General features: G+C 42.6%; 1 protein-coding gene across 1 annotated transcript; it reads left to right on the top strand.

Annotated features, from left to right (window-relative positions):
* Positions 1-3,366: 3,366 nt before the first annotated feature.
* Positions 3,367-5,959, top strand: LOC131259440 (calpain-C). Its single transcript, XM_058260940.1, has 8 exons — positions 3,367-3,830; positions 3,913-4,180; positions 4,261-4,747; positions 4,819-5,185; positions 5,257-5,368; positions 5,434-5,624; positions 5,696-5,828; positions 5,904-5,959. The coding sequence occupies exons 1-8, from the start codon at positions 3,367-3,369 to the stop codon at positions 5,928-5,930; spliced, it is 2,049 nt and encodes a 682-aa protein (XP_058116923.1). The 3' UTR covers positions 5,931-5,959.
* The last annotated feature ends 20,726 nt before the right edge of the window (positions 5,960-26,685 follow it).

Here is a 26,685-nt window from a genome sequence, read left to right as displayed (position 1 = left end):
TGCTTCCCGACACAATCGGGCCGTTGAGATTTTCTCTCTCCCCTCTTACACACACACACACACACATGGTCGATTAGTTCCGACATTCCTTCCCGAGTCGGGGTGATTGGCTTAGGCGAATTACTGGCGCCTACATCGAGCCTTCGTGGAGCATCCTTAGGCTCTAACTGCACCGTGTAGTCATAGGGCGCCGTTGCACGCATGTGTGAACCACTCAAATAGTAAGCAGCAAACCTCGAGCAGACCCGGGCAGAAGCCCCACGGCATGAAAGGAGAATGTAAATAAAGCAATTAACTGTTATAAAACGCTATAACGTTTTCCCTTCCCAAAGCCAAACTCTCAACCGGCTCGGCTATTGATGGGGTCTGAATTTCTCCCGTCTGTTTCCAGCTAGACTCGCCAGAAACAGCAACGATCGCGAAAGTATTATGAGTACGTGCAGTGCTGGAAAACAATTGTCAATCACATAATGCCGATCGGGAACATTTCTTTCCCTTCGGTGTGCCGTTACAATGCCAAACAGAGTATGTAGTACAGATAGTATCGAGGTCGATTGTGGGTTCATGAACCACGATCGGCAAATTAAAACTAGTTTGTCTACATGTGTTTTGTAGGGTAGAAAGTTTTCCTCGTCGGTATTTTGTGCTACGGTGACACATCCACACTGCATGGTGTATGGTGTTCTTCTGTTGAGTGTGATATATTAAGTCTAGGAAACTTGTTTCAATATATTTTGGTTAAGCAAATCATTCAAGATCTTCTATTAGTTATAAATTCACTTGGTGGGAACTGTAACTAAATACGCGTGACACATTATGAGGCTACTTCGTGAAAATATTTATAATACATTTTCTACGACCGGAAACCAGTTCCTCAGCCACGTTACGCATCGATACGGGATGTGCTCGTCGAATTAAAAAACAATCCCCTTAGGCATGTGTGTCTTGTGGGTTATTTTTTAACCCACTGCGGACACCGCGGCCTCGCCAACTTCCACAAATAACAACCCTCGTGTAACCTACCTTCTGACCCAAAAATGGGTTAATCAAATGCGCTCACTTATCATCCATCACGCGGTTCATATCGCGCCGCTTTTGCGCGCGTGCGGTTATGTGCATCTTCTTCCACCATTCCAATGACCCGTTAGGATTAGTGCGTGGCTCGCAAGTGGCAGTTTCGATGCAACATCAGCGTATGTGCTTGCTCGTTCGAACGGATACCATACGGGCGAAGAAGTGGCCAGGATGAGGCAATCCGCAACCCGATGGCGAAGTTCAAGACTTTTATGAGTCTCCCGCCATTGGCCTGAAAATTATACGTTAATAATACGTTTTATATATTTATCGCTTTTCTTATACCTGTGAATCTAAAACGAGAAACTGTTGAAATATTTATCAATTACCTGTGATTGTTGCAAGAAGAAACGATTTATTAAAACCCCTTGATCTGACAATCAAATGTGATTAGGGCAAGAATTTTCGGGTGGAGTTAGATAAATTTAACGCAATCATTTATCAATAATATTTGTTTCAGTTCATGTAGATTGGATCCCAATCTGAAACTTAATTTAAATGGTAATAAACTTTACTGAAATATATTTTCTGATTTAATAGCAGATAAGAAGATAGAGCAAGAAGATAAAAACATTAATAATTAAATAACGTCTGATAATTTTTGCAGCGTTCAAGTGTTTTTCTAGAAAGTCTTCATCTCTCCAAACAATATTTTTTCAGTAATCTAATTAGATTGTAATCGATTAATGAACGATCTAGTCGACTTGAAAGATATAAAAAATTGAACGGGAATACTGTCTTGCCCCTTTGTTGCATATTGTGACACAACCTGATGGAAGGATTTGATACACTTTTCTGTTTCTGTGCCTCAACAATGTCCGCAACGGTATGCTTCTTCATGCACAGTTTCTGGTTGTGCAATGAAATGGCTAATTGAGTAACAGCACACAGCGAAGTAGTATAGTAGCGAATATGCGGGCGGGTGGTTAAATCATAAATTATACTTTGGTTATACGGACGTTCGCTACCCAGCGCGCAAGTGTTTCCAAACGATGATATACCGGAAAACTGCTAAATGCAGCAAAGTGCACATTCACTATGTTTGTTATTGTCGGAAAGATATGGCCCATTGCGTCGATCCTTTTGTGCATCTACATATACATCAAACCAATTCTTGCGCATGTTTCTGCCTGCTGTCTTAAGACGCTAATGTGGGTCTGTCTTTGGACTTTATCCTGGGTTTCATTGAACCAAATTAAATCATTGTTCCCTGATAGTTTCGCATAATAAAACTTTTTATTCTGAACAAAGATCATAAAGATACACAGGTTTTATGTGTGAAGGCTCTTAGTACTCCTTTTCAATCGTAACAGGTAATCTCGAGTAGATGGCACCCCAAATTATGAATGCTGTTGTGCTAATTTAGCTTTCCGTTACACAATATTTATCTAACACTTGGAGTTGCTTTAAAATGGCTCGTGTTGCGACCACAATTTGCAACACCATCAACAGAAAGGGAGTATTTAAATGATGCTACTAGAAAATGGAACCTTCGGGCGAGACGGAGCTTGCAGTGAAAACGCAACAAATCATAAATGCGTTCCCATGCTCACGATAAACAATGCAACTGACTGCATTGTGCCGCTCGGGCATGGGAAAACGTGTGCCAAAGCGTATCGTAACAATTCACTCCGTCCAACGCTGTAACGAACGTTGACACTTGGGTGTAAATCGTCATCTGAGACGGCATCATCTGATAAGACTTACTAATTTAGGGCGAAGCGAAAGGACGCGTGTTAAACATAAACAATTCGAGGACAATGGGGAATGGTTGAACAAATGTTCATTTTGCAACTTCCCCGAAAACTACCATTCAAATCGAATTTGAACGCGTGTAACAATAGTGGAAAGCCACTTGACTTGAAATTAGTTGCTTTCCTGTGTGTATCATAAATTACAGGTTGCAATGAAAGCCACAACAGAAATGAAACATTTACCTTCAGATATATTGAAAACTAAATTTATTGCTGTTGAAAACCATTTGACGACAAATGGAAAACAGCATTGTTTGAAAGCAATAGTAATGTTAATATTAACTTTTAATACTTTTTGCAATTAAGTTGGTTAAACATACTGTCCTTCAAAAATGTTTGTTGTCTTTTGTTCATTTTAGGTTCCAAATTATCAAATGAAATGAGTAATCAGCATCCAACGAAAGAAGAATACTTTCGGGCAAATACTTAGAAAACCATCACTAACTTTGAAAGCACACAGTTGTCCTCAAGCGCATTCATTTCGTTTCATCCGTTCACCTTCCCAACTGACCGGAAGCTGACCGGTTCCTGCCTCGAAATGACCTCTTCCTACGAGCGCATTAAATCGGAATGCAAACAAAAAGGCGTCCTCTGGGAGGACGACGACTTTCCGGCCACACAGTCGTCCGTGTTCTACCATCAAACACCTCCGTTCACATTTCAATGGAAGCGGCCACATGAGATCGTCTCGAATCCAGTGTTCGTCAACGACTCCACCGCGCAGTTCGACATCGTGCCGGGGAAGATGGGTGATCGGTGGCTGGTGTCCTGCCTAGGGGTGCTGTACCTTTCGAAAGGGCTGTTCTACCGGGTTGTACCGGCAGATCAGAATTTCGACAAGCCATACTACGGCGTGTTTCGCTTTCGTCTGTGGTGGTGCGGCGAGTGGCTCGAGGTACTGGTCGATGATCGGCTGCCGACAATCAATGGCAAGCTTGCCTTCCTGCAGGCGCAAAACACCAACTCCTTCTGGCCGGGGTTACTGGAGAAAGCGTACGCGAAGTAAGTCTCCATTACGTACACGTCAGTAGTTGATTGATTGGGTTTTCATGTAAGATGTATTTTACTACCCACACACACACAGGTTGCACGGATCATATGAGGCGCTGAAGTACGGCACACTGCTCGATGGCTTGGCTGATCTGACCGGAGGCATCACCGAGTCAATATCCATCAAGGTGGACAGCAATATCATCATCCGGCCCCCGTTGCTACACAACCTACTGGACACCACCAGCATAATCACGTGTACGATCAACAATGGAACCATCACGCAGATACGCAACCAAACCGAAGCCCTGCCAAATGGGATACACATTGGCATCAACTACCGGCTCTGTTCGATGGATAAGGTAATTCTATGGGGACCTGAAAACCCATACCCCTATGGCTCTATCTCAAACGCGGTTATCTTTTATCCCTCCCTTGTCAGGCCGAAACGATCATGGGAGACACAGTTCAGTTGGTACGACTGCGCAACCCGCTCGCACAAACGCTCAACAAAGCGGCTGCGAACTTCAACGGCGACTGGTCGTCCTTTTCCAACTCCTGGGAACGCGTGACTATGAATGAGCGCAACCGGCTCATCGAGCAGCTCGACCAGGGCGAGTTCTGGATGTCGTTCTTTGACATGACGCAAACCTTTACACATCTCGAGTGCGTTCATCTCGACTCGGACACGGCCCGCGACGAACCGCAGCTGGCGGACAAGAGCCGACGCTGGCTGATGCGACTGTACCAGGGTGCCTGGAAGCGGGGCGTAACGGCGGGTGGTTGCCGCAACAATCCGGACTCGTTTCATATCAACCCGCAGTTGCAGCTGTTCCTCAGCGAAAAGGAGGACGTCATCATCTCGGTGAACCAGCACAGTGTGCTAGAGCCGAAAGTCATAGGATTCACCGTGTACAATCTAAACAGTGGTAATGCACTCCCAGTTGTGTTTGATGGAGTTGTTCCGGAGTGAACTAATCGCGCTTCTGCTACTTTCCAGTGCAAAACATCAACGGATGCCTTTCGAAGAACTTCTTCAAGAAGCACAAAAGCTTAGTCAACTCCCAGTACACCAACTCGCGGCAGATCAGTCACCGCTGTTCGCTCGATCCTGGTCGCTACCTCATCATGGCGACCACCTTCGAGCCGGCCGAGGAGGCGTCCTTTAGCGTTCGGGTTCTCGGGAGCACCATTCGACTGGCGCTGCTAGAGACGCAAACAATGCTCCTGCTCGATCCATTCCCGCTGCTCAACTCCAACACCAAGATCCTGATCGATTCGGCAAACAACAATAACAATAATAATGGTATCGCCTGCAGCACCGCGCAGTACGAGCCAGTGTTTATGCAACTGGCGGACGATCAGAGGTAGGATGGACGTCTCTAATAGCGACATGAACGTCCACAACTGACGATGTAACAAATCCGTTTTTCCGTAGGACATTGAACTGCTTCGATCTACAGGAGTTGCTCGAGGCGTGCCTTCCCAATGATTACATTCGCAGCTGTGCCAGTATAGATGTGTGCAGGCAGGTCGTTTGCCTGATGGATGTATGTATATGCCAAATAACCACAAAGTTTCTCTATTAAAGACATTTCTTGAACCTTTTGTACAGAAAACCAACCGAGGCCGTATTAATTTCAACGATTTCAACAAGTTCATGATCAACCTGAAAACCTGGTGGGGCGTCTTCAAGATGCACACGAAGGAAAAGTCGGGTATACTCAAGGCGGAACGGTTAAGGGATGCACTGTTCGACGTCGGGTTCCAACTAAGTACCGACAATATATCCATTCTTATTTTACGGTAAGCCACGGCACACATGCTCTAGTAGTTAAGGTGTCTCCTAACAGCTCCATTGACTCTGTCTTTCGCAGGTACATGCGCCGAGATGGCACGTTGCGGTTGGCAGACTTCATATCGGCCATCCTGCATCTGACGATGGCCTTCGAATTGTTTAAAGCGAAAGATACAAACCAAGATGGCATTATCAGCATGGGAATGAGTGAGGTACGTAACATAGGGCACACGATATGATAGTCCACAGAAATGTATATTTTAACACCCCACTTTCTATATTTTTAGTGGATTAAATCCGTCTTCATGTGTTGAATATAGCTGAGTGTAACCCTCGACCTGGATACTCGGCGTACTATGCGGATATTTGTTGATTAAGCACAGTCGGTATCTTTGCCGAAGGGATTCAATTAGTATGCCATCCAGAAGTATGCCGGTTTTAGCGTTGCTCGTTTGGTATATCATACTACTTCTTCATAGCATGCACATTCTCTACCATAATGAAAATAAGATTAGAATAAAAGTTGAGTAAGAACCCTCCGCCCAGTTGGCGTGTTGTCTTTGATCGATATTGTAATATAGTATGCGTAAAAAAGGTTACCTTATGGTAATCATAAAACAGGCCCACTGTTGCACAAAATTACTAAAGCAACAATGCGGGGTGATGAATATGTTATGCGAATTTTGTACAACCGTATCGAGCAGCAAGTGACAACGTAAGGAACATTGCTTATTCGAATTCCGGTTAAACAGTGAAAAGCTAGTTGCTAATATTAAATGTTGATTTTTGTTGCAGGATGTTTGTGAATTCTGCATAGTTTTGTAAATAAAATGTCATTAATAAAAAGTATCATTACTAAATGAAAAATCACTTCTTGCAGCATTCATTTGTTCTACTCAATAAAACATGTACATAATTTACCCGCGTTTTCTTACAATCAATTGGATGTTTTCTGGTCCCTACTACACGCAAATTAGAAATCTAAAGTAAAGAGGTAAGCTCTACTTTGAACGTTAGTAACCACCGCTCACTGATTCCATTGGTTGAATATTTTGCTGAGCTCTTGAGGTATACTTTCTGTGCTTCGATTCCGCCTATGTATTTACTTGATCCTCCAGAAGCGCAACGCTTCCAAAATATTTATTTTGGTTTTCTCTCTGAATAACATTGAGTTATCAACATATGTACTGCAGATACTCGTATAAATGGTCCCCATTTGAACCATTTTCTCCTTATATTCTTCAGCCAGTTGAAATGATATTGATAGTCATTTCATTTATTTCATCAGTTAATTTTGGGGCAATTATTTATGCGTCATTTACGTACTGTTAATTTCAAACAGCAAACTGCCCTGGTCTTAAAATTAAGACAAATTTTCTTAATTCCCAAGAATAGCTTCTTTTATTTACACTGTCGCAATATTCGTATATCCTGTAATCTGCATGCTTTTACATGCTTTAAAATATATTCAACGTTAAATTTTAAAATTCTATATTTTCACCGGGGTTCGTTCGGTAGAGGTCACTGAACCGGGTACGCTCAAGCGCCCTCTAGCGGAGCCGGGCTACCCGTGATACGTTCTTTGAATTTGAAATTCGATCGCAACGTTTTTTTATTTGCCGTTGATTCATTAAAGGAAAGTTCATGGTTGTCAAAAGACCGCCTTCGCTTCTGTTGCACCATTTTCACCAAAGTGATGCACCTGCATGCATTCAAAATCAGCTTATTTTAAATTAACTAATAAAAACGGAAAATTGATAACAAACTATCGACAAACTGCTACAAACAGGGAAATCATAAGATAGAAAAATGGATATAAATAGATAAATGCTCTAGTAAAGGATTATGTAATGCGGATATACATGTAACGTTTATTATTATTCCAGCTAATTGAATGGCTTTAGTATCTAGCCAAAGGCGGATCATAGGGTAAGCAAACTAAGCAGCTGCTTGGAACCCTCAGTTTTCAAGGGCGTCCATGTAGCTCTTTGTTTTATTTAATGTTGAAATTATTTTTATTATTTTGAAATAACTGGGTTATAAGGCGGTGGATTTACTTTTGAATGAAAGTAAATTAGGAATATGAAAATGCGTGAATGATCCAACTTATCTGAATTGTGCTTTGATGCATAGGTGCAGTGGGTTTTGAAAAAAGATGTGATTGATAGCGTAAATTAAGAGATCAGTGTAAAGATATTGTTAAAGAACAGAAAAATTCTCTGTTAAATGAAATTAAGGTTTGCAAGTTGAGCTCTTGGCAATAAAAACTTTGGTCAATGGTATATATATAGTATGTTTTCGGGCCCTTTACCTTGTAGCTGCTTAGGACCCCTAGACCGTTGAATTCGCCTCCGTATCTAGCGTTTTAATTCAAAAACTATTTTTCTCATAATGTTTCTCTTTCTAGTAGAAAGTTTGTATTATATTTTTCATCGAACAAATCCAGCTAAGCTTCAAATTTTCAGTCTGTTTTATTCATCCAGCACGAAGCCTCATGCTTATTCAAATTAGCTGTTTTCGCCAAAAACTGAATTGAAAAAGAATGCCCATTTTGCCAACATCCTGTAGAATATTTTGTCATCATTTTTAAGCAGCTTATTGACCAAAAAAGCATTGTCTGAACATCAACAGCCTATGTCAATTACTTTACGATCACTGTTAACCGGTTCTTTTTCAGGTTCATTTTACTGGACCAATGTTACCAAACCATTTACCCTGTGACAATTAGATGATGGTCAATTAAGACGGTCTGCAATCATGTCATCCTTCAGGTTGTCGACAACAACATCGTCGGCGACAGAGGCGATTAATGCTAGTGGTGTAACCGCAAGACCAGACACAGCGGTGTTTGGAGATTAGCTTTGTTGACTTCTACAGATTTACCGGGGGGTCTTGCCGGCTACAAACACACAAACTACAAGGTCAAAGAGTTTGTAGCGCATTTCGTCGCGTTGGCGGATGCGTCTGAGGGTCCGTTTCGTTAAAATGGAAATTCATGGCCATTTTTAATGAAATCTGGGAGCATCAAGTGAAACTTATCGCTATGCGTAATCTAGTCAACGGGAAGAGCGATGCCCGGCATGTTGCTATGCGTACTGACCCGCCTGTAGATAGTCATTGACACATTCTGTACGATAAGCGTATAAAAATTGTACCTTGTATCGATAGTCGAGAGGTATTATACATAAGAGACAAGTAATTGGTGGTGAGGGTTAATGCAATAGACCTTTGTTTCATCTTGTGATTATACAGCAAACATCTTGCGTTGCACATTGCTAGAGAGCTGATATGTCTAAACTGATTATCTAATGTCCCATACTTTCAGCATTGAGCCGTTCTAGAAGAAGAGTGCAAAGATTTAATAATTTATCTTATATCATCTTTTATGCAGGAAAGAGTGTCACACTCTTGTTTCATGCGTTTTAGTGCGAGAAAAATCAGCAACCTTTATCCCGATGGGCACACCCTGTTAAAGCGAATGGCGCATAGCGTCTCGAAGGAACTAACTGGGTGACTTGTTGTGTCAATTTCAATTCTAGGTCTATCTGGCAATAATCATGCAGTACCGTTCGACTGCTTCGACTCGTCGGCACATTCGGTACATTTTATTATATAATTGAATTCGGCGGTACCGAATTTGCATACGGACGAACTACATAAGCGTCGGTAATGAAGAGGTTCCTCGAGTAGACCGAGTTGACCAGTATCCTGTCTCTCCTCGAAGGCGGTCGGGTTCTTTGCATTAGGGTCTGCTTGTTTATCCCCACAGATTACACCGGAGTTCCATGACAGGGGTGAATTGATAAATTGCTTTCACGCTGGTTTGTGCGTGACCATTTGGATCAACAGTGTGGTGCGATGATGAGTAAGCGTAGTGGAGCTGAAGATGGCACCAATTGTACTATTGTTTTATTAATTCGTTTTTTTTTGCATTTTTACTTCATCTCAATATTTTCAGCGTAGCAATGTGAAATAGAGCTAGCGAAAAATAAATTGAAGAACAATTTTCAACTTAGCATGCACATTGACGATTAAATCAAAACATGATAACAATCCAATCGAATTAAGCCGATCGAATTGAGCTGTCAAGTTTGATAAATATCACGTCAAAAGTTCGGTACCTTATCGATATTCTTTAAACATATTTAAAACTTTAAGCATGCTCAAATACCACGTGAAGAGAAAATAGTTTAAACACGACGTACAAAAACACTTAAAGGCCTTGAAGTGGTATGGCAGCACTAGTGATGATTAATAACTCTTAATGAAATGTCAAGGAAGCTGATTAATTCCTTCAAACATTTTGTTTGATGATAAAATTTACGAGCCATTTTTGAAGATCGTTGTACACATTCACATCGTCTTAAGCATTACTTTGAGATGGTGTTCTTTGGTCTTCCGCAGCTGTATTTCGGTCCCATGCATTTTTTCTCGAAAATCGATCTGTCTACTAATGGGTCGGCCTCTGGTAATGGGTGAATGATAAGTTCTTCTGCATCAAATTTTGAATAGGTTTTGTTATCACTATTTTGAAGTTGAATTTTGATATTTTTTTTTTCATTTGAAATATCCACTGACTAAAAAACTGTCATTTCAATTACATTCTTAGGGTAATCTTAAGGATTCCAGCACAATACTCTGTTCAGTCTATCTCGTTTTGATACATGATTTGCAGATTGGTTTCAAGGACAGGTTTTAAGACCGACTTAACTTCCCACACAACATTTGTCGGGTCGGAATTAGCAATAAAAACTACCATGAAAAAATAATTCAAACATTTTTTATGATTAATAAACTAATTGGAACTGGTCAAAAGTGAACTAGCCAAGACCAGGTATTATAAACGTATTTTAGTATATGTTTGATTATCCGTGGAATTCGATTATCCGGGGACCTCCCGGTCCCGACACCCCCGGATAATCGACGTTCACCTCTATTTCGATTCGGAATCGCCACATGTCCAAATATTTAATTTATTCTGCACTAAAAAGGCTTAATAAAATCTAATTTGACCCATATACTAAGTACACCCGTTATGAAACCTTGATAAAACTTGCTTAAGTTGTTTGTTCAATGTTATTTCAGGCATTTCAACTAGATCAGTAAATAAACAACGGCTTATCAAATTTGGTTAGCATATTTAAAAACGATTCTACAAAGCTAACACATTATTATTTGTATTTAGAACAAGGATAAAATACAGCAAAGCGAATCAACGTTGCAAATTTTACCTGTAGCGGCTTTTTTTCTATCGAGGTACAGCAATAGGCTCTTACAACATTTGTTCAACAATTTATACATTTCATTAACTCATTAGTTAATTTACTGGAGAACCTCATAGTGATAATGATCTGCAATGAAAATAATTTATTTGAAAAAACAACACCCAAATTCGACTAGCCAAAATCTCTTATGCAGTGATGTTTAGCTATTTGCATGAAACGAATTGCAATTTGTGCGGGTGTGTTGAAGATAACTTTAACCCAAAGCCATCCATAAGCAGATGTACGAGCTATCTACGAGAAAGTATACGAGAAACAATCCCTTTAATCAATCCATCATCGCCTATGATGTTCATGAAACATTCAACCCAATCGAAGCCTATCGACTGTTAATCGCTAGATTAACGCAACACACTCATCTGCTGTCTTTTCCTCAGCTCGACCGAAAACATTACTAACCAGTTTGGTAAAACTTTCATGCCAAACGCAATGTTCGATAAAATCTATAACCAGTTCACCAGTAAGCTCCGGCAGTTCGTAAGTACACGAATAAAGTGAAAACGCACTAGTTTATTTGAAAGAAAAAAAGTACAAACAAACTATCGATAAACACTGAAGGCGGCAACGGCCACTGAAGAGAAATTATGCTGCCCTGTCCGGCACATGCAGCACCAGCAAGTCCCGAAGTGCCACAAGATGCGTGCCGCTGGATGATGAGTGACCCAGCGAAAGTGAGTGCTCGTTCGCGGTTCGTGGAAAACGCAGCACACAGCTGTTGCAGAGAGGTGCCGAGGGACGCTGAGTTGCATTCGCTGAATGCGCTGGCTCAGCGCGATCGCAGCTCGCGGAGTTGTTTATGGTTTGAGCGCACAGCTCGAGATCAGTTTCGATTTGACGGTTGTGGCGTGCACAGTGCGACTTCTCGGGCGATTCGCTTCATTTGAAGATCCTCCTCGGTGTTGGTTCAATTTTCTGTGCGTAACAGGACTTGAGTCCTCGTGCGGCTGTAGCTAGCTCAAATTTTGGAATACATTTGGCTGTTTTGCGGCGAATCCATCGATCAAAATGGTCGCTGGAAGTGTGGTTCAAGGATCGTCGATTGCACGTGCAATCGTGTAACGGTTTCTGTCGGCAAGCAGTAGACGGCCGCAATCCTTTACGACCAGGAACGGATTTTTTCCGAATCCATTCCAAAGCTTCCTCCTCCTCTCTGCCGTCCGTTTTTCCTCCCCTGCACCCGTGAACTGTAGGAGTGATAAATGCTAGTGTAATTGTGCGAGCAAACCCCCGTCACGTTTGGTCGCTGGGAATACTTTAAACCCTCTCGGGCAGCAGCTTTTGGCAACAGGGGTTGCACCAGTTTATACGATTATTGTTATCATTTGGCGTTTATTATTGTGGCCAACGAGCGAAAGTTGGTAGCACCAGCAAGTGCGGCCGGGGTGTTGTTGAAGTTGGCTGATCGGTCAGTTGCGTCGTTTGAATTTTGTGGTGTACCGGACCGCCAGCACTGGCACCAGTTCCATCAGTCGTTCGTTGTTGAGTGCGTGCGTGGTCGAATCGATTTTGGTGTGTTTCGTGCATAAAAACCAAGTGTAGAAGTGTGAACCGTGTCCTGGGCGTTAGTTATTCGGCTGGCGACGTAGATTCCCTCCTGGAATTACTGATCGACACTTCGTTGAACCGTGCTCTGTGAGCTCGATCCGTTCGCATCGCAGAAGAGGGTGCAATTCTCACACGTTTCGAACGAACGCACGCATCGTAGGCACGCACGTTCGCTGCACGGCCATCACGGCGAGCGGCAGCAATTGCGGCCAGCGAGTGCAGTTGCCTCACGTAAAGCAAAACTAATAAAAACGAAAAGCGAAAAAAAATAGTGTGCCAGCCTCGGTGCAATAGGGTGTCGGTTTGCGGCCTTTCGCAAAACCGCTCGCTCGAGGGAGGAACCTCAAGCCCTTGCTGTGGCCAAGGAGTGGTGGAAACGAAAGGAAACGGTACGAAACGGCAACACCGAAATTGACTTGTGAAAGGCGCAGTGAAACAAACCCACCATCGCCGGAGCCGGTAGATTGGTAACGCGAAAACAACCTGAAACGAAAACCCCCAGTGCTTGCCGTCGAGGAGATCCTGCCCCAGAGAGCTCGAGCCGAAAATCGATCAAGGTAAGATCGCGCTTGCGCATTGCAGCCTGCAGGTTTCGGAAAAATCCCTTCCCAAAATCCTAATGACACCTCAGAGCCTCGACGTGAACCTCGACCGTGACTGGTTCATGGCTCGTAATTGACCTTCGGCACATTCTTCGGGACAGGTTCTATGATAATTAAAAGTGCTTACGAACCCGAAGTGCACCAGGGAAGGCACGGCGGACAGGGCCGCTCAAAACAAAGGCCCCGACGGAAAAGGGCCAGATCGAGCGAGAATTCCTCAAAAGGGTCCGCCAGGGGTTGCCAGGTGGATTTGGTTGGCTGTCTGTAGCAACGGCCGGGCCTTTTCTCGACCTTGCCGCACCGAGGGACTCCCATGCTGAACACTCCTGTATGGCATGCCCCGCTACATGGTGGAATGCAGAGACAAAAAAACCACAGGTACCGGACAGGATATTACTTTTACACCTCTGGATCACACGGTAGGGGTTGCCCTTTACAAGCTGGTGTTAGTGCCGGTACCCGACGCAGATTGGTGTGCGTGTGTTTTCCATTCCCTTTACTCCCGTCTGGGGTCACTGAGTGCGAGCCGAACCGATTTGTTATGCTGCCTTAAGTGTTGTTTTATTTGCCGGATCACTCTAGCAACTTTCGGGACCCTTCTGACCTGAAACGTCAAAACAACGGACCGCCGGAGGGAACGGGCGTCCAGAAATAACCCTACAATATATGAATGGCCGAACGCAACGACGAGACAGAACCGCACGCAGCCAGCATGAGCCAGCACGCTTGCTGGTAACTGGCAGGAAAAACCGGGGTGGTCAAACCTGTTAGCACCCTTTTCGGGCGGGACAGGTTCTTCGGGGAACGGTTTTTGTACGGCGCATTCACTTTCTCCCGGTAACACAGTTTGACCCGAGCAACCAGCGGCGAGAGTGACTGCAGTGTAGTAGGTGAGATCACTCCCTAATACGAGTGACGGTTTGATCTGTCCAACAAACTTCTTCTTCGGCACGGTTCGGCGGCGGTTTGGGTTATGCTACACATTATCTAGCTAACTCATGGCCCGATTTGAAGCACCCGAATGTTGGCTTTATCCAGCGGGCGAACGTCTCCACGCGGCACACATTCCTCCAGCAGACTTTGGTGCTTTCGTGACACCAATTTCGTTCCCTATCACACAGCATCATTTGCATTTCGGGACTCCATTCGGGTATGCATGGTTTTATGGATTAAAGCAAACCTGGTGAACGGCTTAACCCATCTTCATTCGTTGAAATTCTCTTCAAACACTCTCTGGAAAGTGTGTCGCTAGGAATTGGTTGTCCAAAGGATTCCTGGATACAACCCCAATCGTTCAAAATGATATATAATTGTTTGTGTAAAACTGTCGTTGCATAAATGATTTGAAATACAATGAAAATTTAAAAAGTATTTTATAAAATATTTAACTAGGTATTGAATCGTATGGACCTATAAACGAATAATACAAAATTGGTTACAACCAGTTTAAGCGGCCTGCGCCAAACTCCGAACCTGATAGAAACGGGTGTATGTTATTTGGGGCTTGGTGTATTGCTTTAATTACGAAATTGACCAATACGAAACAGTGTGGAACTAATCTGGCGGAGGTTGAAAAATCAACTTTCTTTTTACCCCCGCCCCCATTTGCGGATCCATACTTCCGTTTCCGCTTCCTATGCAGCGAGAGATCAATCCACCTACCATGAAAGACACGCGTGGAGGTGTATTTGGACAATTTTGGAGCTTTCCTTTGTGTCGTAGGTGTTCGTAACGTTTTAACTCTGCTGCTTGTGCCTTTTGACTGCAATATTGCGATAAATTTATCAGAAAGCGTTGTCTATCAATAGAAGATGATGCTGTTGAAAGATGGCAAGTTTTTTTTTTTTTAATTCTGTTACACGGCGCACAACCTTTCCTACGGTGCAAAAACCAAGGACCCGATCGTTCTATCACGGAAGAACATCCCGACCTAACGGAACATCGTTGACAACTTGTTGGACGGTATTTTATATTCCGTGCGCCAGCCATACGTCTATCCTCGGATTCATAGCATTTCTCGCGCTCGCCACGCTTCTTCCTTCTATTGCTCTAGCAACTATGAGCAGCGATCGCCTTCAAATGGACGATCGGCTGATCTGTCGGGAGCTTGAGGAAAGAATTCCCTTTTACGAAACGGTGGCAGCGAGACATGCCTCATTGAGTGTATAAATAAACATAACATTGATTTTCTCGAGCATATCGCGAGATTCGACGGACATGATTATGCACAGTGAAGGACCACCGGCTGGGACCTACCACGATACGCTGGTTCTCTCAGGTCATGCAATCATGCAGTCAGCATCCCGAACGGCTGTTCTAAAGCTGATACGGTTATTTAGCCCCAACGATGATAGCGGCTTTAAGCAATGATAGTTTTCCATCCATCCACTGTACGTCGTCTGATAATCTGAGAAACATGGAACGGTTGTCTGAATAAGCATGAACAGGTTTATTTCAACCCTTCGGTCATATTGACCCTGATGTTGAATTATGATGCTGTTATTGGGAATCGGTTCCTGAAGCAAATTAATAAATGCATCGGCTATAACATATTGAACAGAATACAGAAATAACGACGAGCTAATATTATGGAACAATAATATCTTAAGAGTATAATTGAATGAATCCTATTGGTATGCCAATGAATCAGTGAATTAGAATTTCTTAATGGCCTTTACTGTTATTCATTATAGATGCCACAACGATACATCGTTGAGTGAAATTACTGATTTAATTTATTAATGCTTTTTATCATAATATCCTGCAATAGAAGGAAAATACTCAAATCATACAATAAGTTCAACGTTTGTCACAGGTCAGTGTTGCTACCAGAGACGCATATCACCGCCCTACTTTTGAACCCACCTCTGTAGATAGAATCAATGAACTCTCATAACATTAACCGTAGTAATTGCAGATTTGGCAAAGCCCTCCTCTCATTTCCTCCGCTTGCGGACCGACGTTTCTACCGGCGTGTTTGTGCGAGCTATCAGACAACCCATAACATATAATTCAACTTTATAATCATTTCCCTCCACCATGGGAAACCTGCTCTCGATTTGAGAACGGCCCGGAGCGTGTGTTGGGATTGGATGGAATTTGACTAAAGGGGGAGAAAATTTTCGTGCCTTCGAACGGGGGGCGAGTAACAGGAATCGAAGCAGACAAAATCCCATACCAGCACACAATGCTAAAACATGGGAACCGATTGCATGCAGGTGGTTTAACGTGATTGTGCTTAAACATTACGGTTCTGCACCACTTCCCAACTGGAAGACTGGATGCTCAATAAGCCGACACATGGTACGAGGTGTTCTGGCCTGTTTTGCAAAAACCTGTCGAGCGGGAAGGAAAGAAATCGTGAAATCGAGCTGCGCGGATGAAGGAAGAGTCAATGGTTGAACAGTGGTTTGTTTTGACATGCAAACTCTTTCTTACCGTTACTACAAACATTCATAAGGTGGACAGCTTTGACAGAGAAAAAGACTGTGATCGATTGAAAACATAAAATGTAAATCTAACGGAGCAATTTTGGTTTTGAAGACATACTTTTTCCGAGAAACATTCCGTTTGCTTTCTTGGTTTCTGAAAACATTTTAGTAATTGATGACATAATGATGTTGTATTTTTGTTTTTGTTGAACCATTTTCATAGCTTCTGCATTAAAGAGAAAATAATAATGTTATTCCTTGAGATTTTTGTTTTAAATATATTCGGACGACCAATATTGTACTTATTCCTTACACTTTTTTTCTTTTTCACTTATACTCTTTTCTTATTTTAATAAATTATTGATCGCAACATTACACTACAAAATTAAAACCATTTTGTTAAAACATGTCCGGAATTATTTATCGAATAAACAAAATGAAAACATTGAAGCTCCGAACCAATTTCCCATCCTATGGTCACAATTTCCGCATCAAAACAGAAAATTTAGTTCCTACCACGGAAACCCCTCAAGCTGAAACCCATTTAGGGAAGGAAATAGTTTGGCTATTTGGTGCTTTCCTTCACTTTGTTTTTGCCAAACCAAAATCCCTTTACTTCCTTGAAACGATCACTTTTCATCAAGGCCACCACGATATCATTTAAATTATCTCCCGTGACGAACCACACGTCAATTTGAACCGTCCAAAACGAACCGATAGTTGTAGTTAAAAGCAACGTAAAAAGTCATTATGATTTGCACGCATATGTGATGGTTTTTGCAACGCTTTGAATCGACACACATCTGGCCTGCACACTTAGAAGGACGCTGCATTTTCTACGACATTTATCGACCATGGAAAATTGATTTTCCAATATCACATCAGTTTGTGGAATTCGCTGAATAATGCTCCGCTCATGGCCATTTGTCCGATGTCTATACGAACAATCAGGTAATTTAAAGCACATAGGAAATTTGATAGTCAATCTATCAATAGCAAAGTAATAGCGCAATTTAACGCATCAATTACAAGTAAGATTTTCCTTATTATTTCCTGGTTTCTATGTCAACTTAAGATAACAATATGAGGTAAAAAATGCGTCTGTCAACAACTGTATTTAGTAACAGTAGTCGATCGAATCGATAATTCGAAACGGATCAAAATTTTTACGTGATCGATTCCTGACTATCCAAAAATCGAGTAGATTTCATGTAATTTAAATAATCAACGCATGCCCAGCGACCTCAAAGCTTTTTTTCGCTCTCAGGTGGTTTACCTTGCAACCATGTGGTTTACCAATTGTAATTTATTAACAGACGTTATAAATTTGAAGTGGAATTGTACTTTTTTTAAATTGCAAAATAACGGATCCAATCAGCTTCCACCAAGAATTGATTGTTTAAACCGATTGCAGCATTGAATTTTAAAAGATAAACCAAATGGCTAGCTTGATTGTTTGTAACATCTACAAAGAATCGCGTTGCAAAAGTGTGCACAAGAGCTTCAACAAAATCGTCGAACGCCACCTCAGAATTGAACGAAAGCCGAGATGTTGATTCTGTGATAACATAGCGGTACCGAGCATAAAATATGGAAATAGCAAAACGGTATAACTACAACCGCCAGCCGCTCCGTACCACCGTCAGGCCGTAGACATATAAAAACAACATCCGAACATTGGCAGCAAAGAAATCCAGTTTTAACAACTCAACTCAAATCGACCGAGATCACCAACACCATCCTATTTGATCTCACTCACTTTCTCCTCCTCCCTCGCTCTCCATGCCGTTTTCCTTCTCTAACTGCTGTTCGTTCGTTATCTAATCAAGTGTATAATTTTAATTATTTCACCAAACTCTAGAAATTTTGTTTCCCCTGCACCAATATGCGCATGCCGCTTACGGATCGCAAGCTACCCGTGCATCGGCCAATGCCGTAGGTTATCTAATGACTTCTTCGTTAGCTGCGACGGGCTAAACGAGGCCATGTCGATACGAGGTGAAGTACCGTGAAGCACCCGCGACTCCCGCCAGAGCCAGACAACGCCAGAAGAAATCAATTTATGACTCCCCGGCGTTAAGCGCTGCAAAGTAGCGTTAAATTAAGTCCATACCGTCGGTTGATCCTACCGCGGACCGGTGTGCAAATACAAACGGCCGCAAATATATGGTAGTTGGCAGGCCAATGTTAGACGAATGGGAGTCATTGTTGATTGTTTTTTGCAACACATTTTCGTCGTCAACCGTTTTCCTTTGCCTTTCGTTTGGGTATACCCTTGCGACGTTAGTCGTAAATTCAATCAAAAAATCAACCTGAACAGAAAAGAAAGTCAATACTGATGCGACCAACAGATTACGCTACTTCCTCATTTGTAAATTTCGCAAACCCCGCAACGCAACCCCGCTGGATGTTCGTCACGGAGCTCGCAAATGCCATGTCCTTTGATTTAGTAGTAATGTAATTTGAAACAAGTGATCCAAAGTGACACAGTTTCGGGATGAATGTGATAATTGACGTTCGCTTAGCAGATCTGTTAGTGCGATGTCCCGACTTGCGAGTACTGTGCCCGATGGCTCCACCGTGATCATCACGCTGCCCAAAGGGCATTACTGTAAATTATATATTACAAGCCCCCATCTTGAAAGCACTTCCGTTGCGGATCTAGCTTTCCACGTTCCGTTCAGTCACAAAGGCGCAGGAAACCGACGGACCCGACGAGCAATGTCAGATGGTGCCGGAGCTATTACAGGCCACAAAACACGATCAGCCAGTGGGCCAATGCGTGCTAAAACGTTGGACCGGAAATCCATAAGCGAAAGTTTCGGTTCTCTCGCGTGCCCTCGCCCCCGGCACGGCCCTGCTTCAGATTATGATAGCGGCATCTTGAAGGGGGTTATTAATGTATTTTCTTCGCAGCTGTACAACTCACGCGCGCGCACTGCACTGCCCCTGCCGGCGGGATTTCCGCAAAAACACAGGAATCAATCAATGGGTAAAAATCACAGTTTTTCCTTCAGATGTGTTTTCAGTTTTTTCAACAGTGGCCTACCGTCGGGCCCGGATTGGTCGGGAGAAAAATGCCCTTCCGATTGCCGGATTATCCGTATCCGCGTGAAGCTTGGTTTTGTGGCGTTGGCCTTTGCCTGGCAGACACGTTCCATGTCCGTGCGGAGGCTATTAAAAACATTTTAACATTCCGCTAGACCAATGGGTCAATTAGGTTGCTAATTATGAAGGCTGGAACTGTGGTTGTAAATAGAAGAGAGTGCATATAGATGCTACCTGCTGCCATTTCCCTTGTCTCGTAAAGTCTCGACTCGCATGCCATTCTTGGTACTGCACCAAGATTATTCTATCGGGACTTTATGCACCTGTACCACCTATAATATCCCAATGTATACCAGCAGATATGCAAAACCTTCAACGAACTCAATCAAAAACTTTCTCTTGTTTCAGTAATATGTAACACAGTAATCCTTAAGCGCGATATTGTTGTCTTTTTCTCCCAAAACTATTTGATACGCTTGTTTGACGCAACACTAGAAATGGTTCGACTTAGAAAGAAGCACATTCTTCTTAGCATTGCGATGATTCGCGGCGTTATCCAGCGTGTTCAACGCCGCCAGCGAAACATGCCTTTCTGGCACCGTATCTGTTGATCTCCCGTTGGTCAGTTCGTTTAGGTTTTCCACCGTGTGCCCATACTTGTTCAGTTATACAACCCCTAACCAGTTAGACAAGCGCATACAACAACAACTACTACAACACCACCGACCCGTGCGCCATTGGAATGAGCTACTACATCGCTTGAGTGCGTCAACGATTGGTAGATGTTGCTCCTGCTATTGATAGACTTCAACCAAAAACCACGGACTTTAGCACTCCACGCCAAACGGTACATAAGCTCCCCTAGCCCAAGCACCCCAATCAGTGGTTGCTATTAAAACAGTTCCGATGGGTTCGTGATTAATAGAAAGGTTAATCAGGAGTAACTCAATTGACAGCTACTGTTCACGTGTAGCGTTTTTGGAGGTTCGTCGTCTGCTGCCAAAATGTCTTTTGTTTTGTTACTTTCATTCGCTCGAACAAATTGGGTCAACGCAACACGCTACTTGAAAGAAGATTTACTTAACATTCCTTTTCCCCGATGTTATTTAAAATACCACATACCGACTCCCAACGGTTTCCGGTTTGGACTTAAATATAACAACAGTGTTCAGTTACATCTGAGGACTAACAACTGAGGACAACTAGCTTATGATAGGTGTTTTAATTGAACTATTTACACACACGTGCTGGCTCTGATTCTAAGGACTGTTATGTAAAGGTTCAAGTTTAGCCCCAGCACCGACGTGACTGAGGGGATGAAACTTCGAGATCAGTTGCCTCATTACGGAAAGGCCTCACATGGCTTACCTTATTGTTGGCGTGTTAACGCTGTCGTTGTGAACCACACTTCAGACTGATGCCTCCACGACTTACACATTATGTTCTTATGATAATGGGGTCTTGATTTGAAAAAGAGTAATATTTTAAAGAATAATCTTACCAAAATAGATTCTGGTTTTTGACAGCTAACATGTTACCAGTATTGCTGATTAGTAGTTTTAAAAAAATTGATAATAAAGTCGAACAATAAATTTGGTTTCCCCTCCACCCGAAAGATGTGAAAACAAATTGTTTTCTTTCTTTATATCATTTGGATGGGTGAGCAATAAGCTGCTGCTAATGGGAACTATGTGTCCCAAATAACCATGCTTGTGCGACCAACACCCTACTTGTTGGATATTCGCACGAAGTAAAAGCCAGTTTTGAGGAAGTATACTCAACTCAAGCATCGTAATTATTATCACCTACTGCCCTTTCCTACCAGTGACCGGTAAAACAAACCGTAGGAACGATCGTTAAAGATAACAATCCCCCAAATGGGATGCCCGTGGTCCCCTTCGGTCAAAAGTACGAAAATAGTACAAGGTTAACGATGCGAAATCATGTAAATGCGATAGCGTTAAATTTATTTATTAATGCCTCCGTTTTGCGCCATCTCATTCACCCGGCGGAAGCATCAACACAACATGATGAACTTTTCCCCCAAAATGGAGAAAATAAAACATCTTCCTGGGTACACTTTCGGCGTCACGTTAACGCCGATCGCAGCGATGCGATGGAAGTTAAAACGCTCCCAAAACAAAAAAGAAACTCTTCGTGACGTAGGCGAAGCAAGCAGCAATGAACAACGAAGACCAAATTCGGCCGAGTACGTTTTGGGAAATAATTTCGATTAAAGAAAGTTCATCTGCCGAGTGCGTTGGGCTCCACACTGGATCTTCCGTTTGAGAAATTGTTACGGATGGGTTCCACTATCGGAAAAAGTGGAACGACGTGCCTTGCATTCCTGAGCGTGCGGTATCATTAAAAATGATTTAAAACACGCTTTATACTTGCGTCACAAACGAACCGATTTGGCCGTTTTTTGTTCGTAGTATGAGGTCGCTCTGTCAGTTAGTGGATCCAAAGACTTGATGATCTTATTAACAAATCTGTTTAAAGATCATCAATCAATACACATTTTTGAGCCTAAATTGAATAATGTTTCTTTAGTTAGGATTATTAATGATTGTCGCTCAGAAAACCATCCATCGCGGGACCTGTCAACTGGAGTATTATGGGTTCACTGTGCTTTTAATGAAGTCAAAAAAAAATTGAATGAGCAGAAGAATAGTTTCATAGGACGATCAGGAAGTTCATTACCTTTCTGACGCAGGTGAATGAAATAAGATTCTTTATTGAACAATTGATGGTGTTTTTATGGCAAAAGGTGAAAGAACATCCAACATATAAAGATAAGATATAGTTTATATAATGTGTATCTGAATCATGATTTATTTCACAGTAAAAATATGTGTATAAAAGAAGAAATACACAGATATATGTCTCAGCTTGGTAGTTTATATTTTTCAAAAAATATTTGCCACTATCGCTTAAAATTATTTATTGGTGAATTCTGGCTGAAATTGTGTTTTATGGACAGTAGCCTGGTTTTAAAATGTTCCCATTCAAATAATAAGTCATATTAAAAGCTTATGGCCGAGTTGCTCGTTAAACGATGAACGAATAACAAACTTCCTGTGATTTTTAAATTTAGGAAAATGTCTTCCACCTACTGAACTCAAACGCTCTACAAACAAGCAAAACTGATACGCAACAAACAGGTAAAGGTTCCCAAAAGTTCACACCGAATCGATGGTGTTGGATGGCTGGGAAAAATCCATCACCTCTCCCAAATCGAGGCCATTACCATAACCAACGATAATGGACTGTAATTGTTGTATCAAAAAACCCTCTGGTGCCGTTGCAGCGGTGGCGTGCACTGCATTTTCGAGCCAACCTGCACACGACTGACTGACGTGGCGTAACTGCGCGTGAAATATGAACCAGGGAAAGGCGTCGTTCCTGTTTTCCAGACGGCGAAGAATCGTGTGCAGCCCAATCGACAGACCTCGGAAATGGAGTCGCCGCTCATTTGTCCGCCCTGGACCACTTGAGGCCGAGTTGTATATAGGTCGACCTTCTTCCGTGGGCAGTTTCTAGTATCATCCAACTGCGCTCCTACCTCCCCTCCGCTCCTGACCTGACTGAAGCCAACAAGAAGCTGCGAAGATAAACAGGTGAAACACCAGCACAAGCCCTGAATCAGGCCTAGCGATGCTGGTTGTTTACCACTTTTCTCGCTGATACGTATCACGCCTTTACTCTGGTGGCCAGGCCGTCAAAACATCAGTTTCCCACCGATTTCCCCATGGCCGTGGCACTCTCGCCCTCTCTCAGCCCATTCTCTCCAAAGCCTCCGAAAGGGTTGTGCTACAAAATTGCCGACTATCCAAACATGCCAAGCTAATGGCAACGAGGTGTATTGCTGAATCTCTTCACCGACGCAGCGTAGCTTCGAAAAGCACGCAAACAATGCTCATAGTTTTATGTCCCGTTGTACGCGTGTCTGCTCTCGGTATGATAAATATGGATTGTTTCCAAGCGGCCACTTGCAGACAATTAATAACAAAAATCAACAACTTGAATTTTAAATAAAGCTACCATTTACTTTAATGCTATCACTGCAGTAATGTTGCAAGCACCAAGCTAATTTTCATTCAAGAAAAAAAGGTGTTGACAACTCGTATTGCAAATGCGAATTGGAGTAATCGCGTCAATTTGCACATTAATTTTTGACAATTTTCTTTTTGCGTTAATAAGAAACCAGAATGCTTGGGAAATCTTGATCTTGGAGAAATTAATGTTCCGATCAGTTATTGATAACTTTTTCTCGGATTTTTCTCCCGCTTTTAAATCGTTTGTGGAAAAAACGTCTAATTAACAACCAATTCTATCTGTGCGACCACATAATGAAGGCTTTTACTTTCTCGCTAGCCTCTCATTTATAATGAACATACAAACATACACACACATAATCACACAAAATCTAACTACTGAACTCGGCAAGCGAATAGGTGTACTAACTTCCATCGTAGGTAAACGGTAGCACCGTCGGCTTCATTGCATCCAAGTTCGTTGCCCTGGGCACATTATGGCCACACTTCTAGTCAATGGAGTTCGTATACACCTTGCGCTGCCATTTGGTGTTTGGCCATTAACAAACTTCAACGTGGGCTACGGTCGGAGCAAATTTTCACATTCTTCGTGCAGTCGCGAAGGCTGACGGGATTCGTTGCCTGGCGCAGTTCATACCCTCCTCCCATTTGGTCACGAAAGCGAGTATATGAGTTTTGTAAGCTGCTTTCCATCACAACTCGTCTCAGCCGGCTTCTATCAGCTGTTGCATTAACGAGCCAAAACGGATAGGAGCAGGCATGTTAGTGCACTGCACGTTCCTAGCAGAGATTAACTGATGTCAACAATGAATTATATGATGAAAATTACAGCATGATAATCAGAAAATAAAACAATTAACATTTTTCTAACAAATAATCGATCGATGACCGCATTATGATTTCCCCTGAAGTTGTTTTTCTTTAATCCTTTTCTAGTACCCATCTTGTTCGTATTCTAGTAACATAAATACCCATCTGATTCACTATACATCTCACGTAACAAGTAATTTTGTGAAACTGGTTGCTCTCATCAATCATTTCAATCTGGTGAAGGAATATTGGTGTTTGCACAAACGGCAAGTGATACGCGGAAAAGAAAACAAACTATAAACAAATCTCATTGAATTCGAGCTCCAAAGTGCAAGAAGAAAGTTATTCAACAGAGCTCAAAACACTCACCATGAATTACGCAAAGAAATGTGGCGAAAATAAACTCAAGCACCGCGTTTTCCTTGGCCACTGTCGACAATAATAACATTCTTCCTTATGGAGCTTTCCAATGCATCAATCAATGCATTGACGAATGCACGTGTGCTCTGTCATTTGCTACACCCGCTTCGCCCTCATCGTCAGGGTCGCATCCGGATGGGATGCATATGTACGTAGTTTGAATGCTCCAATTAGTCGAATCCGTGCGGCAAATTATAACTGCGCATCGAACGTACACATATCCGCGCTATCGTACGTCGACCTTTGGAAGCCTTTTCCTACATATCGTCCGATCGCCAATGTCGGCTGAAGTAGCGGAGCTGCCCGAACACCACCGGTTAGTTTGCAAAAAACAAACTCAACCATGCACACCTATCGATTTCCACCCCGGTCTCGATAGAAAGTGAAACGGATATGCTGATGGTCTGGTCACATTTCACCGGAGGCTCCTTCGATGCCATCGACTTGTGTGCTCTGGAAAAGCTACCGGCGCCTTCGGTCCTGTCGAGGGGCAGCATGACGCTTAGGAGCGCTTTCTCAAGCGACAAATCCACCTCCTTTCCCCCCACCCCTGGGCGACTCAGCAGACGGGGCGGAAAGTGTAATCATATTCACCCGTTTGTCGCTCGTAATTAATGCTACCACGACACTAAACTCCGCTCAGTCACATGACATTTAGCTTTCCCGCCAGATTATCATCGAGCGAAGTAGGTCAATGTCGGTGTGGGTCGGTTGTACGACTGTACGCGTGATTGTGCGCACTACTGCTCGGTTCCCAATATTTAGCACAAGCGCAACTTTATGCAATGCAACGTAACATGCAATGAGGTATACCTAAAGTACAGTTAAGCACATGTTGTGGAAAAAATAGTTCTTTTACACGTGCACTGGATCCATAACAACGACCATTAAAATCCACCAACTACTAACGTAGGGTGTGATTAAAATCATCCCAAAACACATTTCCAACCAAGACAAATATGTCGCTTTTTTCTGGAGTGTATGAGTTTGTAGATTTGTGTTACATTCCATTCCATTCCATAAATTTGGTTGCACTGAATTCTCTGATTAAGATTATGTTAAACGTAGGTAAAGAGAAGATAAATTATGTGTTCTCTTAGAAAAAATTGTTATTCATTTAATGTTACCCATAACTTGATCTAATGAGACGCTATTATGTAGACACGGGTTATAAATTAAAGCTAACACACAAAGTTTAAGGTCATATCTAGCTGAAAACACATACTACTTTCGAAGTATGCAGCACATTTTGATGAAAATATTATTTTTAAATCACTTTAGAAAGTACTATTGGATGTAATTAGCTACATGGCTTAGCTTGGTAAAGTCCGGTATTCATTAAGTTCAGATTAAACAATCAACAAACTCTGATCAAAATACCATTTGGCATTCCATTGATTTCTCCGCGTCTTTTATCAACCACAAATCGCGAGCAAGCTAGACAGAAAGTGACAAGACGGGGCAGATCATACCCGCTGTCTTATCCTTAGCCGACATCGACCCAGCGGCCGCCCGGGGCCGTAACATAATCATTGGAATTGTACAACGAGTGGGAAATCGACTTGCATGAAATGAAATTTTCCCTTTCGCCGACAGTCAAAGAACTTTGGTGGTGGTTTGTTTACGTCGTATTGGAAATGGAAAGTTGCGCTGTCGTACGTTTTCTCTTCTTCCCCGTTGCCTATCGCGCCCAGCGTCCGCCCACAGCTAATCTGCATTTTACATCCACTTGTAAACTCGAGCTGGAGAAAAACTATTTAATCCATTTCACATCGTTTATGCGAACCTTCGCAGCCCACACTGCATGTCGGAGGGAGTTTTCCAGGGTAAACGGGGTACAAATTTGATTGTGGGTCCAGCGCAAACACACTGC

This window comes from Anopheles coustani, chromosome 3, assembly GCF_943734705.1.
Source record: "Anopheles coustani chromosome 3, idAnoCousDA_361_x.2, whole genome shotgun sequence".
Taxonomy (NCBI): domain Eukaryota; kingdom Metazoa; phylum Arthropoda; class Insecta; order Diptera; family Culicidae; genus Anopheles; species Anopheles coustani.
The sequence above is the reverse complement of the archived record's forward strand: the minus strand, read 5'-3'. Positions and strand labels throughout refer to the sequence as shown.